Source organism: Coregonus lavaretus (assembly GCF_964263955.1).
Source record: "Coregonus lavaretus genome assembly, chromosome: 33".
In the NCBI taxonomy this organism is placed as follows: domain Eukaryota; kingdom Metazoa; phylum Chordata; class Actinopteri; order Salmoniformes; family Salmonidae; genus Coregonus; species Coregonus lavaretus.
The window spans coordinates 5,065,160-5,081,842 of NC_140020.1; the positions used below are offsets into that span (position 1 = coordinate 5,065,160).

The window sequence follows — 16,683 nt, forward strand, 5'->3', positions numbered from 1 at the left end:
CTGACTCATCGAAGGAGTGGAGAGAAAGATCGTCGTCCTCTACCATATCCCTCACTTTAAGCCTTGTCACCTTTCCATCCTCCTCATCCTTCACTTTCAGCGGTGGTGTCCTCCTTTCATGAGCCTGTTCTTGGCTATGCTGGTCTTCATTTCTGCCATGCTCTCTACCATTTCGGCCATCTCTCCAGTGCATTTCTTGAAAGCCACTTTCAACCTTTCCAAGTCATTCAGCCAACTGTCCAGGTCTACTGCCTCAAGATCTCATTTTGCTGCAGTTTCTCTTCATCACTTGGATCAGTGCCCTCAACTCCTCGCCCCTCCTCCCATTGGCTTCCCTATTCACATCTTCATCCCTCAGTCTTTCATCCTTCCTCCTCCCCATCCACTTCTCAACCCAGGCTCTGAAGCATCCCTCATTCTTCTTCTGCCTCTCTTGGTTGATGTCCAGACCGTCATTGACCGTCTTCAGGCCTTCCTCCAGGTCAAGCTCTATGGAGGCCAGGTTTTCTTTAATTCTCCTCAGGCTCTCCTCATTGGTGTTGGTCCACTGTGTCTTCTTGTCCAGCTGCTGCCTGCAGGGCCGGACAAAAGGGACCACCTACATCTGGCGTGACACCTTCTTCAGGGCACTCACAGAGGCAGGGAGAGGGATGTTGGGTTTGGCCACAATAATATGTACAGACATCGGGTCAAACAATTGAGATGTGACACACACTAGTGATGCGCGGGTTGACTCATAACCAGAAGTCCTGCGGTTATATCCACAGGGCGGGGGATTTAGGGTCATGAAATATTGTTGAATAAACAGAAAACAATACATAAAAAAATCCATAAATGTATAATTATTGTGCAAGTTATATCTATAGGCTATTTGGCATTAGTGTGTAAGCCTAAACTTTAGGGCATAACTTGACGCGCGCCAGATAGACTACACACCAATCACCAAACGCTTTAATTCAATAAGAGAAAAGCTACGAAATGGAAAGTTGAAAATAAAGAAGGGACGGCCAGAAAAGTAATGTTTGGAAAATATTTGGTGAAGTGTTAAAAGAGGATGATGGCAGTGCCTATGTTATGTGTGATGATTGTGAGGCACTATAGAAATTCGACAGTCACAAGAGGGGGATTCAAATAGGCCTATGGCACGTCAACGGAACAAACAGCCTACTGTTCAGATGGGTTAAATGGAAACTGAAATCTGGACACTGACTGTAGATCTTTAACCTCTCACAGTCTTAATATTAACTCCTGCAGAATTAAGCATTTCTTGCAGTAAAATGATAGGCTACACCAAATGTAGGCTTTATTTTGACTCAGGAACAGCAGTGGAGAAATATGATTTCTTTCAGCATCTTGAGGGAATGCAAATGCGCAGCTAGGGACTGCTTTATCAGCATCATAAAAGCTGATAATATTTCAACCACATAAAATGTGCATCCAAGCCAAACTGAAATCTTATCAGAAACATGTCTGGTCGTTTTCAACCCGTCAAACTGATGTCATTTGGAAATTTTGCACAGAAAATGTTTCCCTTTTGATCTTAAGTTATTGCATTTTCTTCTTGATCCCTAAAAGTTTTTGGTTTATTTAGTCTTCTATCTAATTATAGACAAGTTGACTAACAAATAGCCTACCAAAATGTTGGAAATTATAAGCAGAAACATATCCAAACTAGGCACAAAAAAATCCTGCACCCCCTGCTAAGAAATCGTTCTGACGGTGTTCTATATTTGCGGGTTAGGGTCAGGTGCGGGCCTCAGATTTTTACTTTATCACATATAGTCGGGCGGTTGCGGATGGGTTATTAGCAATTGCGGGTGGGTTCGGTTGAACAAACAGCTGACCCGCGCACCACTAACACACACACACACACACACACACACACACACACACACACACGTAAGAGCCTACCAGTCGAGGGTCCTTCAGTGAAGCCCCTTTTCTCAGTGGTTCCTTTGAAGGCCCTGGACTGTCCTCAGCAGAGGCATCATTGCCATTATCACACTGTGTGTCAGAGAGCTAGTTGGTCATAGTCCATTCTCCACATTCAGTCAAAGAGTTACTCAAATACATGCTGCAGAACATACCAGAAAGTCTGACTCATCGAAGGAGTGGAGAGAAAGATCGTCGTCCTCTACTATATCCCTCACTTTAAGCCTTGTCACCTTTCCATCCTCCTCATCCTTCACTTTCAGCAGTGGTGTCCTCCTTTCATGATCCTCATCATCAGACTGTGTATCAGAGTCAACTAGTCAGAGACTATTCTCCTTACAGTGATGTCACTCAACAAAGACATGGTGTACAACTGTCTTACCTCAGATTCACAGTCAGTGAAGGAGTAGATAGAGATGTCATCAGAGTTGGAGAATGAGATCACCCCATCATCATTTCTATCCATCAGCCGAGTCACCCTTCCAGACTGAGGAGACAGACAAAGGCATGTACTTAGGGCAGCCATAGAATACACTGGCATTGACTGTCAAGAAAATGTTGAATATTTAGGCAATCCAACATAGTTGTACAAGTAGTGAGTAATTTATGGGTAATTGAAAATGCAAGTGTATTGAAATGCAATAAATGCAACTCCCATAACATTAGGGATGGGGCTAAAGACTTTCCATACTGTAGGATTCTTTAGCATTTCTCTGTTCAAATATTTTTTTATTGAACACACACAAGAATGGTGTATAGGTATGAAAGACATGTGTACAGTTCTTATCTAAACATAAGAGAACAGACATGAACAACAAGACCCAGAGTTCTGGACACAAAACAAATATTACAAAACACGACATACAGAACAGGGACAGGTAGAAAGAAAAAGGGTATATGTAACCCCCCCCCTTTATCCCCCCCTATTCCACCCTATTCCCCTCCCGACTGCTCGAGTGTCAGGGCCAGCACACGCTGCCCAAAGGTAGATTACAATATGACAATTGAGAGTGCGTTAAAAAGTACAAATTCACAGCACCGACTGGTCCAGGTAAGAGAGGAAAGGCTGCCAGATTTGATCAAATGTTGATAATTTATTGTTCAGAATATATCTAATTCTTTCTAAGTGTACAGTTTTTGCCACTTCGCTGAGCCATAATTTGGTAGAGGGCGCTTCCCTCCTTTTCCAAAACAACAAGATTAATTTTTTTGCCGAAATGAGACTGTAAGAGATGAGTTGTTTTTGGGAGTTGGTTAATCCGTTTAGGGAATCGGACACTCCCAGGATTATCAGAAGCGGGTCTGGGTCTATTGAAGTCTCCAGAACTTCAGAGAGGACCCCAAATATTCCACACCAATAACCATACAGACTAGAGCATAGGGCAAAGCAGTGGAGTAGTGGACCCTGCTCAGCCTGACATTTATCACACATAGGGGATGTATCAGGAAATATCCTATGCAGTTTAGTTTTGGAGTAGTGTAATCTGTGTAATACCTTAAATTGTATGAGACGATGTCTGGAGTTAATGGAGCAGGTGTGGATATACTCCAAGCTATCCTCCCAGTCTGCCACCGAAATATCAGTCCCTAGTTCTTCCTCCCATTTTGCCTTAATGGCATCTGTAGAGGGTGCGCTAACAGATTGAAAAGCGTCATATAGACGAGATATCAGTTTGTCTGAGGTGGGGCATATTTTTATGCATCCGTCAAACATGGAAGGTTTAGCATTCTCAAATGTTGGGAGGTGTTTTCTAACATAGTCTCTAATTTGTAGGTATCTGAAAAAGTTACTTCTGGGAAGGTTATAAGTTTCCCTCAGCGCTTCAAAGGAAGCAAAGGTCCCTCCTATATATAAATCCCCTATGGTACTTATCCCCAACTCTCCCCATTGCTCAAAGGTGTTATCAAGGTTAGAGGGGGCAAAGGAGGGATTCCTGGCAACAGGGAGCATGAATGATATTGGTCTAAGCTCAAAGTGGACTTTAATTTGCTTCCAGATTCGGACTGTGCTATGTATAATAGGATTGTTATGGTAAAGTGACATCTCCAGATTAACAGGTGACAAAATCACGGCACCAATAGAGAAGGGATGACACTCCTCCCGCTCCATGCTAAGCCAGCTGGATGGCGGGGTTGCGTCATCCAGCAAAAACGTAACAGCGCGGAGGTTAGCGGCCCAATAGTAAAATATAAAATTTGGGAGAGACAATCCTCCTTCCATCTTGGATTTACATAGGTGTTTTATACCTATCCTGTGTGTTTTATAATCCCAGATGAAAGGATTGATAATAGAGTCCAGTTGTTTATGAAATGATTTAGGTATGAATACTGGGATGTTCTGGTATAGGTAGAGCAGTTGTGGGAGGAAGACCATTTTAATGGCATTAATTCTACCGAGCAGAGAAATTGGGAGAGTTCTCCAAAACTGTTTGTTTGCCTTGAGATTTTGCATCAGAGAAGGGAAATTCTCTTTAAATAGTAAGGAGTATTGTTTGGTAACTACAATTCCAAGGTAGATACATTTTTCTGAAGATAACTTAACTGGAAGATGTTCTAGCCAGGAGGTGTTTTGCAACCGTATGGGCATTAATTCCCTCTTGTTCCAATTTATTCTATATCCCGAGAAGGTACCAAACAAATTAATCACCTCAAGAATAGCTGGAATACTAGCGTGGGGTTCTGTTACATAGAGGAGAATATCATCTGCGTATAGGGAAATCTTATTTAGAGTATCTTTAGTATTATAGCCGTGTATTGCTGAATGAGATCTGATCGCTTGAGCGAGAGGTTCAATAATTAGGGCGAAGAGCATAGGCGACAGCGCACAACCCTGCCTTGTCCCTCTGTGGAGGTTAAATCGGGGCGACATTGATTGGTTAGTGAGTATTCTCGCACAGGGGTTCCTATATAAAAGCTGGATCCAATTTATGAACCCATCTCCAATATTAAATTTCTGTAGGACCTTGAATAGATAGGGCCACTCAACTTGGTCAAAGGCCTTTTCGGCGTCAAGAGATATAACGGCAAGGTCCACGTTAGGTAACCTCTGAGAATACATAATGTGAAGAGGCGCCTGAGATTGAAGAATGAGTTTCTATTAGGGATAAAGCCGGTCTGGTCCGAATGGACCAATTTGCCAATTAAAGTGCTAAGCCTGTTAGCCAGAGTTTTTGCTAAAATCTTTTGGTCTGTATTAAGGAGGGATATTGGTCTGTATGACCCTACCTCTTCCGGATCTTTACCCTTCTTATGTATAACTGTAATAAACGCCTCATCCAAAGTAGATGGGAGAGCTCCATCCTCATTGGCCCGAACCAACATTTTGTGCAGGTAGGGAGATAGCATGTTGCTGAATGTTTTATAGAATTCACCAGGGTATCCATCTGGGCCCGGGGTCTTGCCACTCTTTAGAGATTTAATTGTTTCTCTAATTTCTTCAAGAGATATTTCCTTATTCAGGAAGTTAGAGTCTTCCTGGTTCAGGGCAGGAAGATTACAGTCCTCCAAAAAGTTATGCATAATTAAGGGATTAGGATCCGCTTTAGATGTATATAGAGTCTCATAAAACTGACGGAATCTGTCATTGATGTCTTTGGGGGAGGAGAGTAATTCCCCAGATGCAGATTTAACTTTGTGAATCATTCGGTCACTCACGTTTTTTCGAAGTTGTCTGGCGAGTAATTTGTGTGGTTTGTCACCAAACTCAAAATATTTTTGCTTGGCATAGAGAAAAGATTTAGCAATTTTAGCCGAGAGGATCTGATTGTATTAAAATTTTAAAGACATAATTTGTTTATGTTTCTCCATAGATGGATGTCTAGCATTCTCCCTATCCAGTAAGTGAATTTGTCCCTCCAGTTCTACCAATTTTTTTCTGTTTTGCCTACTGGCAGTCTGAAAGGAGATGATACAGCCTCTCAAATAAGCCTTCAGCGTTTCCCACAATAATGCTGGGGAAGTCTCTGTGTTGTCGTTGGTATCAAATAAAAATGTAATTTGGTCTTTAAGATGTTCACAGAATGTTGGTTCTGTGAGGAGCTGAGGATTCAACCTCCAGACCCTCTCGTTTGGTACGATGTCACCCAATCTCAGGGAGAAGATGAGTGGACTGTGGTCAGAGATTATAATATCATGATATCTCACATTACAGGTATAGGGGAGTAGTTTAGCATCAACCAAAAAGTAGTCAATTCGAGTATATACATTGTGAACATGAGAGTAAAAGGAGTATTCCCTACCCGTAGGATTAGAGATCCTCCATATATCAAATAAGTTAGAATTTTTTATGTAGGTATTCAAGAATTCGCTTGAATAGGAGGTAGGGGTTCGCCGGGTAGAGGATCTATCCAAATATTGGTCTAGTACACAGTTAAGGTCCCCTCCAATGACCAGATTAGTATGGGAGATATCTGGAATCAGGGCAAGGACTCTTTTGAAAAAAGAGGGGTTATCAATGTTTGGCCCATAGATATTTAGTAGAGTTACAGAAGTAGAATGGATCTCTCCTATTACGATCACATAACGACCCTCTTTATCCACAATAGTGGTTTTATGTAGAAAGGGAATTCCTTTCCGTACCAGAATCGCTGTGCCTCTCGTTTTGGCAGAGAAGTTAGAGTGATACACTTGTCCCACCCACTTACATTTAAGTCTGTTATGAGATTTGTTTTTCAGATGGGTTTCTTGCAAAAATATAATATCAGACGAAAGTGCTTTCAAGTGGGCTAGGACCCTGCCTCTCTTAATTGGTTCGTTTAAACCCTTGACATTCCAGGAAGTGAATGTAAGTCCCGCCCTCCTCTCATTTGTAGTTCCTATGGTGGCCTGCATAACATGTAACTCACTAAAAAGGTAAGAAAGCGCACCAAACCATCACGATCAGCATATGTAGCACCTACACCCGAGCAGTATCCAACCCACCCCTCCCCCCCCGCAAGCACCTTTACTCTCCACCCTGTTCCCCTACTTTCCCCAACCTTTACCCCCCCCCCCATCAACCCACATTTAACAGGCATACACACATAGGACAGAAATAAATATGAAAATAAAAATAACAAACACATTGTCTGGCCGATGCCAAAAAAGCACGGCGCGCCCTCGAACAAGAGGTAAAACACAAATAAAATCCCAACTATGCGCTCACCTCTCGCTATCCTAGAACTTCTACTAACATATGAACTGAGGAGGCTCCCGCACTTAAAGTGTTCAATTAGCATCTAATAAACCTAAACAGAATAAGTTGCAACTTAAACATATTGCGCACTTAAGGTTAATCTTGGGTCAATCCCTGAGATAAGCAAGATGTATCATCACAAGATTCTATTGCTAAGCAATACCGGTCTAAACATAAACCATCAGTAACCGACATAGACAGCAGGACAGTTACATATTGTGGGTTAGGAGAAGGGAACAAGGATTTTGATAAATTGAACGTACCCCCCAATCAAAAAAATAACAAAGTAAATAAAAATGTAAAAAAATTAAAAAATGTAAAAATAATAATAATAATAATAATAATATACATTATTTTCAAATAATTTAAAAAAAATAGTGATTTATATATACATATGTGCACACATACACATCCACACACACATACATGTGCATACCTACATACATACACACACACACATACGTATATATATATATATACGCACACACACACACATATACACACGTATACACGCACACATACATACACACACCCCAAAAAATATATACATATAAAATAAATATTCTTAAATATATACAGATACATACACACGCATACACACATACATCCATACACACACATCTACATACACAAACATGCATACCCCAGAATAATAATCTATACAAATTTAAAATATACACATACATAATACTAAAATGCTAAGAGAAAATAATAATAAAGTACAAATAATTATTATTATATGTACGCACAGGAATAATGTAAGAATTGAAAAATAAATAACGAAACAAAACAAAAATGGGGGAATATAAGTATATCCATCCGAAAGTGTCAATGATCCGACCTGGAAGGCCTCCCAAACAGGCATCGCTCTAAACCCAGTCGGAATGAAAGTGAAATTAACGTTAAGTGAGAGCTCTGACCGCCCTCCATTGGTCAGCTCATCGTATTACATGTTCGGTAGCCCTTGCTGAGACCGTTTAATACGGTTTCACCCGTTATGGTATGGTATGGTATGGATTCGAGTCCGTGAGCAGACCTTAACACACAATGACAAGGCACCCTAACCTGTACGGGGGATTGGTGTATATTCCCGGACAAACTTCTCTGCGTCCAGAACCGAGGAGAGCCAGATCTTCTCCCCGGAAGGCGGGGTAATTCTTAGTCTTGCAGGGAAGAGCAAGGCTGGGTGAAGATGGAGTTTGTAGAGTTTGGTCATGACATCTCTGTAGCCAGCGCGGTGCTTTGCCACATCGGGCGCATAGTCCTCATAGACACGAAAGGGGTGCCCTTTATGTAACAGGTTACCCCTCATTCGAGCCTCGCGCAGGATAAGATCCTTGGTCTTGAAACTGTGACAACAGATGATTACTGGGCGAGGACGCTGGCCCGGTCCAGGCACTGGGACAAGGGCGCGATGTGCACGGTCCACTAGGGGATCCGACGCCAAAACATCCGGTCCCATTGCATCCTTCAGTAGCTTGGCGAAGAAGTCGGTGGGGCGAGAGCCCGCCTCCACCCCTTCTGCCAGACCCACAACGCAAAGGTTATGCCGCCTGGATCTGCCCTCCAGGTCGACCACTTTCACAGAAAGCCTCTGCACATTATCCTGCAATGACGTGCATAGCATCTCTAACTCGTCGATCCTACCAGCGTTGAATTCAGAAGCTTTCTCAAGGTCCACAATACTCTGGCCCTGCGAAGCGACCGTTCGAATGGTGCTCTCGATTTTAGTGTCCAGTTCAGCAATAGTAGCCTTAAGATCCTCCGCTATAGCAACACGTAGTTCTCCCAAAGCCCGGGTAAGTTCTGTAAGTGTCACGTTGTTACCTGTGCCTTCCGCCATGTTTGTCTCGTTGTTTGGTGGGGTGTAGACCTCTGATGTGGATTTATTGTCCTTTGGTCGCTTATTACTAGGCATTTTCACATAGAAAGTTACAATATTGTATTAGTAAGAAAAGTTTGTTGTAACAAGTGCAATAAAGTAAGTTAGGTTAGATTATTTCGCAAAAAAGTTGCGGGAGCCTCTCACACACAGCCGTTCACTCCAACATGCTAGCTCCGCCCCATTCTTTAGCATTTCTAATGAATGATTGTCAATTCAACCAAGCCAACCAAAATGGCCATATGAATCAACAGATTGATCTATCTGTTCTGTCTCTATGGGAACAGCAGAGATGTCTGACCTGGCTAAGAGGCTCTGGATTGATGTCCCATCCATCCCCAGATGTCTGTTCCTGCCCACAGCTCACAATGATTGGCTGTGAACAGTAAAGAAAAAATGTAACACTCTTTTGCTCATTTTGGCCTTGGAAATAACTTGGAAATAAATGATGTAGCTATCAATAAATAATTTAAGTAGCTACTGTTATGTGGTTGATTTGAATGTGACATACAGGCCTTTTGTGGATCTGAGGGGTCTGCACTGAAGTAGACTGTCAAGACAATATTCCATTTCAAATGTGGTTAGATAAGGAGGGATATCTGCACTTGCTTTTATTGTGATAACTGCAGTTTGTACATGCAGCATAACTAATGTTTATGTGTTATTGTTTTCAGGTCAGATTTGACTTACAGGCCTTGGCCTTCTGCGCACTTTGCCGGTTGGCCACATCACAGAATCAGGGGTGTTCACCCTCACTGGATTCAACTGTCAACACAACACTCCATTTAAAAGGTGATAACAAAAACAGAAGATTTTTTAAATATATATATATATATTTGATATTTAACACATAAGGGCGGCGCCTTAAAGCTCTTTTGATTCACTCATCATTACGATTCATCTTGCTTTCTGAGGGATACATTTCCATCAATTGATTGGCACAAAACATATCCTGGTACACACACGCATAAAGGGCATGTCCCAAATGGCACCCCAGTGCCCATATATTGCACTTATTTTGACCTGAGTCCAATGGGCACAGGTCAAAAGTAGTACACTACAGGGTGCCATTTGGGACCAAAGAATGTAAGAGCCTACCAGACGTTCTAAACTCCAAATCACCTTGTGCAGTGCGCACGGGTCTATCCAACCGTTTCCAATCGTAGTATTTATTCTCTGCACAGTGTCAGCTAGGGCAGACTATGCACCTGAAACAACCTGACTGAAGAAAGCGATTGTACTGATTGTATCAAAGCTGAACACAGTTTATGTAGTGAATTTATGCTTGGTTACGTCACAATAGGTCACAGTTTTATGGCCGCGCATAATACGTCACAGGAAAGGCTTGTATGGGACTGGACTGGTGGTATCTCCCCCTGGTCGTAATTCATAACTGTCAAATAAAATCTATCTAGCTATCTAACTCAAATGGCTGTTGAGGACTCTTTGATCATCACATTTGAGGCACATGTCAGCAGGTGGCAGTGTCTTCAAATGCAGCACTTGATGATCTGAGCAACAGTTGAGCAACTTTGTGGTTGTGACAAATCCAAATGCGGAAGTCCAGTACATTTGTTTTTGCTTAGCAAGCTTGCCCGCCTATTTCTACAATTCATCTTCTTAAACTCGGATTTTAAACTTAACCACACTGCTAACCTTATGCCCAACCTTAAATTAAGACCAAAAAGCCTATTTTTGTTTTCATTAATTTTTAAGATATAGCCTATTTGTAATTTGTGGCTTTGTTATCTAGTGGGAACCTCTAGCTAGCTAGCTAGCTACCTATAATCTGGCTAAAGTTTTACGCAATATTGGAGGAAAAGATTGATTATTGTACTTGATTATCCAAGTTTGACAAATATGCATTGGGCATCAAAATGATATCCGAATAGTTTTAAAACATATGGTTCAGAGGTTCAAGAGTTTTACTCCTGAGTTCAGGCTCACGAGTGGGATTGTTGCTGTCATTAGAGTATCATTTGTTTTGTTTACTGTCACTACATATTTCGGTTTATCAGAGGATGTCTTCAGTCTTGGAACGACAGTTTTTGGCAATGGGCATGGTAAGTTAGCTAGGAGGGTCTGAGTGAATCAACAGTCATATATGCTCAGTAGCTACTTTGAATGAGAGTGTTGTAACGTTAGCTAGCTTGCTAAAACGTATAGCTAATGTAACAGATGGTGCCAGTAGGCTACAGCAGCAGGCTACAGCACAACACACCAGTGCAGCTTATGTCTGTCAACCCTATCATTTATGTTTTAATCCTTTCCTCTTCCTTTGCAGTGCACAAGCTCATCACATACTCCTTCCACCACAAGACAGTGACCCAGCTACTCCTCAGTATTGGGGTTCTGGTGCCCCTCTGTGGAGGCATTGAGAAGAGTGTGGGGACTGTTCGGTTCCTCCTCATGTTTCTGCTGCTCTCTATCAGCACAGGGGTGTTGTACACCATACTGGGTCTGCTACTGTTTGGTGCATCTGCCCAGAAACAGGTGGAGGGGTTCATTCCAGTGTCCCTCTCCCTTATGGGTATGGCCACAGTGCACTCCCGTATGGTTAAGGGCTTTCTTTTCGGGGTCACTGTACCCATGTTAGCCCTGCCCTGGCTGTTTCTGTTCATCATAACACTTTTGGTCCCACACACTGTCTTCCTTTGCAATGCCATCGCCATCATCGCAGGGGGGATCTGTATCCTTACTCATTTACATTTACATTTTAGTCATTTAGCAGACGCTCTTATCCAGAGCGACTTACAGTTAGTGAGTTATTTTTTAATTTTTCATACTGGCCCCCCGTGGGAATCGAACCCACAACCCTGGCGTTGCAAACGCCATGCTCTACCAACTGAGCTACATCCCTGCCGGCCATTCCCTCCCCTACCCTGGACGACGCTGGGCCAATTGTGCGCCGCCCCATGGGTCTCCCGGTCGCGGCCGGCTATAACCTCATTGTGGTTCAAAATAACTGATACACTCCTCTGCAGTATGTCACAGCTTTATAAGTGTGCTTAGTAGTGTAGTTAAGTGGTAATAGGTTATAGGTGTTGTATATGAATCCTGCTGCTGAACATTATGGCATGTTTGTTTAGAAAAAATCTTGCATCACTGCGTCACACATTCTCCTTAACTTGCACTGGTGAAACAGACGGTAAGGGCTGGCTCTCACTTCTGGACATGTCCGATGCCAGGGCATCAGTGCTGGACAAGAAGATGCCTTTCAGGCTGCTGAGGAACATTGGTGTCCTGTATGTCCCTGCATCAACAGAGGAGAGAAGGAAGACGGTCCACCCACCGTAAGTACTGAGAAAGCACCAGACATATCATTTATCAGACAAGACAAGAGGTCATTAAATAACAATTGCTGTGTGCAAGCCAGAGCACATAATGTACTACAGTATAATGAGGTGCAGTTATAATTGATGATCCGCAGCTGTAATTGAATACTGTACAATAGGCACCTAGTGGTCCCCCATGATTAGATAGAGAATTACTGGTATAGATAGGCTCTCTGAAATCTGTCCACGTTCTCATTGATTGCAGAATCATTCCAACCCCAGGCTCCTACCCAGTCCAAGCCTACGCTCCAGTGTCCTTTACCTCCAACCTACAGGCTACCGAGACCACACCAAAGACATTTGAAGGCTGGGCCAACTCCTACTATACACAGGGGAGCCCTGTTCAGCTCTCAGGTTATAATGGACACAACCATGGATATGGCCTCAAGCATAGCTTTGGGCCAAGTCACGGACATAGTCACGAACATGGACACAGCTGCAGCCACAGCCAAGGTCATGGACATAGTCACGAACACAGCTTCGGCCATGGACTCAGTCATGGGCATGCATCTGCCTCTCAAACCAGCAGTCACTGGGCTCCAGTGGCTCAACATCCACATTCTCAACATTCCCACCTCAGTCCACTGTCTGTGTCTGTCAGTGCCCCCCAGAGTTTCACAGCAAAAATGCTGGAGTCACTGCCAGAATCTGTGATGGTTCACCCAGGAGCACCTGTGTCTTCACTGACAGATTGATGACTTCAATCCGTAACGGCAAAACTCGCTATAGCTCGATTGAAATTTAAAGGCAATGTTCGCGAAGACCGGAAATTACATTTACATTTCAAGCGTGCTATTTTCAGCAATCACAATCCTTGTAAAAACGTCAAATCTTGGTATAACTAATAACATAAAAAAAATAAAAAATGTCAGTGTGGTTATAAGCCGCTATAGCTCTGAACTACGGCAATACGGATTTAATCGAGCCCATAGTTGTCATTCAATGTGTTTTCTGTCTCATGTTATACATTGAGATGTAATATGCTTGGACAAGTGGTTTGAGGCAGTACTTGAAGGTCCACTTTTTCTTCACTGATGTTTTTGGTTTGAATATACAAGCAGGCTCTGAATGTTCAAGGTCAAATCAATGCAAGAAGGGTTTGATTGTCAGTTGATTGTAAGACCACTCCTTTTGGCTTGTGTGTTTTGTACTTTGTGTTTTTTTACACAGACGGTAGACAAATCTCTTGGTACTCTTGATTTATATAACCTAGATTAAAACAACGTTTTTCAAAACCCTTAGTAAACCAGAACAGTTTTTAGTTCAAACTAAACATTTTTATCACACTAATGTATTATCAGTTTTTCCCCCTTAACTACACTTAACAAAAATATAAATGCAACATGTAAAGTGTTGGTCCCATCACAATATATTTTACATTAGTTATCTTGTTGTTTTTAATCCCACCCTTCAGCTCCACTCAACCCCTCCCATCTATCTCTTAACACCATCCATTTTTTATTTACATTTGCCATATATTTTTCAACTGTGCTGTGATGTTTCACAAAAGTTCTGAACCTTTCTATTCTCATAGTTTCTACAGATTGTAAATTAAAGATAAACATTTTTGTTAAAAGTATTATTATATTATTGATCGATTGACTATGACTTTTCAAATCACCCAGTAGTGCTATCTGCAGAGTTAGCTCCAGGTAAATGTTGCACTTCTTCTTCCTGGACCTTTGACCAAAAACAAGCTACACATGGACAGTACCAAAACAAATGATCTAATGAATCGGTCTCTTCGCAGAAAAATCTGCAGAGCTGGGATGGTTGTATCCCCCATATATATAACATTCTATTGGTTGCAAGAATTTTGTATAATAATTTTAATTGAAAAATGTTAGGTTTTGAATCCGGCGTTGTTTTGCGTATCAGTTCATAAACCATGTGCCATGGTATCGGTACATCGAAAATCTCTTTCCAACTATTTTGCAATCTATATGGCACAGCTGTCAAATTTTTTGTCCTTAAATAAAACTGATATACTTTTTTATTTATCACAATTTTCATTAACCAATTTTGGTCTTTAATGAAGACAAGTTCCTTATTTTTTCCCCCTTCCACTTGCCTCTTCCATTTTTGCGTTAATGCTGCAATTAGTTGGTTGTAATTTTGGGTAGAGCAGACATTTCCATATATTTTTGTTAGCTGCATGTGTGACATAACTCCACTAGTCCTATTTATGATATCATTTACAAAGATTATACCTTTTTTAAACATTTTTTTGAAAAAATAATAATATAAAAATTATATTTGAGTTTAACCACATTATTTGTTGTATTATTTGTTCTGTCTTTTCTGGTGGATTAAACTGAAATCGCAACCAACTTTCTATGGCTTATTTTTAAAATAGTGATATTTTGGAGATGATTTCATTTTCAGTGAGAGGTTGTAATCTGAATAAAGGGGAAAAGGCCATTCTTGAACATGGGGTGAGATATTCTTATTAATCTGCTAGAAAACCAGTTTGGATTTAAGTATAACTTTTGCATGACTGAAGCCTTTAGTGAGAGGTCTAATGCTTTAATATTTAATAATTTCTGCCCTCTGAATTCATGTTCATTATATAAATAGGCCCGTTTAATTTTGTCTGGCTTGCCGTTCCAAATAAAATTGAATCTTTTTTTTGCTCATTTAATTTTTAAAAACAGGTCCCTAGATGTAGGCAAGACCATAAGCAAATAGGTAAACTGGGATATGACTAAAGAGTTAATCAGGGTGATTTTACCACAAATAGACAGGTATTTTCCTTTCCATGGTAGAACATTTTTATATATTTTTGCTAACTTTCTATTAAAATGTATTGTAGTGAGATAATTTCTTTATTTCGGGATATGTATACCGAGTATGTCCACATCACCGTCAGACCATTTTATTGGTAAACTACACGGTAATGTAAAAGGTTAGAAAAAGTACCTAGATCCTCTATGAGGCTGTGGAGGGATCCAAATTGTGGATTTAAAAGAAAGCATGAATCATCAGCGTACAATGACATCTTTGTTTTTAAGCCCTTGATTTCTAACCCCTTGATATTATTGTTGGATCTGATTTTAATAGCTAACATTTCGATGGCCATAATAAATAGATATGCAGATAGTGGACAACCTTGTTTTACTCCTCTTGACAGTTTAAAACTTTCTGAGAAGTAGTCATTATTTACTATTTTACACCTAGGGTTACTATACATACTGTAACTTTAACCCATTTTATAAGAGATTCTCCAAAATTGAAATTTATTCCAGGCATTTATATATAAATTCCAGTCGTACTTTATCAAAAGCCTTTTCAAAGTCAGCTATGAATACCAGGCCTGGTTTCCCAGATATTTCATAGTGTTCTATTGTTTCCAATACTTGTCTTATATTATCTCCAATGTATCATCCATGTAAACAACCTGTCTGATTAGGATAAATAATACCCGACAATACCTTTTTAATTCTATACGCTATACATTTTGCTAGAACTTTTGCATCACAACACTGAACTTTAAGGGGCCTCCAATTTTTTTAATGGACCGGATCTTTATATTTACCACTTGGATGCTGTTTCAGTAATAATGAAATCAGACCTTCTTGTTGAGTATCTGATAATCTACCATTTTTGTAGGTGTGGTTAAAACATGCTAATAAGGGTCCTCTGAGTATATCAAATGAGGTTTGGTATACCTCGACTGGTATGCCATCCAACCCTGGAGTTTTCCCAGACTTAAAGGCTTTAATTGCATCAAGAAGTTCCTCCTCTGTAATTTGGCCTTCAGAAGAGTCTTTCTGTACAACTGTTTATTTTACATCATTAATAGAAAAAAATATATACAATTATCTTCGGTTAGTGGAGATGGAGGAGACTGAAACGAAAACATATGCTTAAAGTTATAGGCTATTTATTAAATCCGTTTGCCAGCTCCAGGTAGGCTACACAAGTGGCACAAATTGACTTGCAATGACTCCAGTGATATCTTAATTTCAACATATTTATTGTATCAAATGGTAGGCTACAGTATCCTACAATGGCATACAAATTAATAGCATACTTGATGGCCGGTGACTCAACTGCCTGCTGTGGCTCTAAAACACACACACAAAAACACGGCCCTCCCCCTTCCTACTGCTCATTCAGTAACAACCTGCCTGCTCACTGCCTGGTAGTCAGCAGCAGGTCACAGTGAAAAATATGTTTTGTTTGAAGAAATGCCATGTTTACCCCCCCACGACATCGTTTTCAAAGTAGCCCAAATGTTAGCAAAACTGCGGACATGGCAACCCTGCACTGAAGCATCTGCTCGTTGCATGGTAACAATAGTCTCTCTGCCTGGTTGGGTTTCTGGTGAGCAAACCAACTATTTTGTGCACTACTGCCAC

At 41.0% G+C, this 16,683-nt stretch overlaps 2 protein-coding genes across 2 annotated transcripts in view; one reads left to right on the forward strand and one right to left on the reverse strand.

Annotated features, from left to right (window-relative positions):
* Positions 1-16,683, reverse strand: part of LOC311108574 (translocating chain-associated membrane protein 2-like) — a 266,741-nt gene that overhangs the window by 201,224 nt on the left and 48,834 nt on the right. The window lies entirely within an intron of this gene.
* Positions 10,530-14,848, forward strand: LOC311108570 (rhomboid domain-containing protein 2-like). Its single transcript, XM_084151224.1, has 4 exons — positions 10,530-11,050; positions 11,272-11,676; positions 12,133-12,280; positions 12,528-14,848. The coding sequence occupies exons 1-4, from the start codon at positions 10,891-10,893 to the stop codon at positions 13,015-13,017; spliced, it is 1,203 nt and encodes a 400-aa protein (XP_084007350.1). The 5' UTR covers positions 10,530-10,890; the 3' UTR covers positions 13,018-14,848.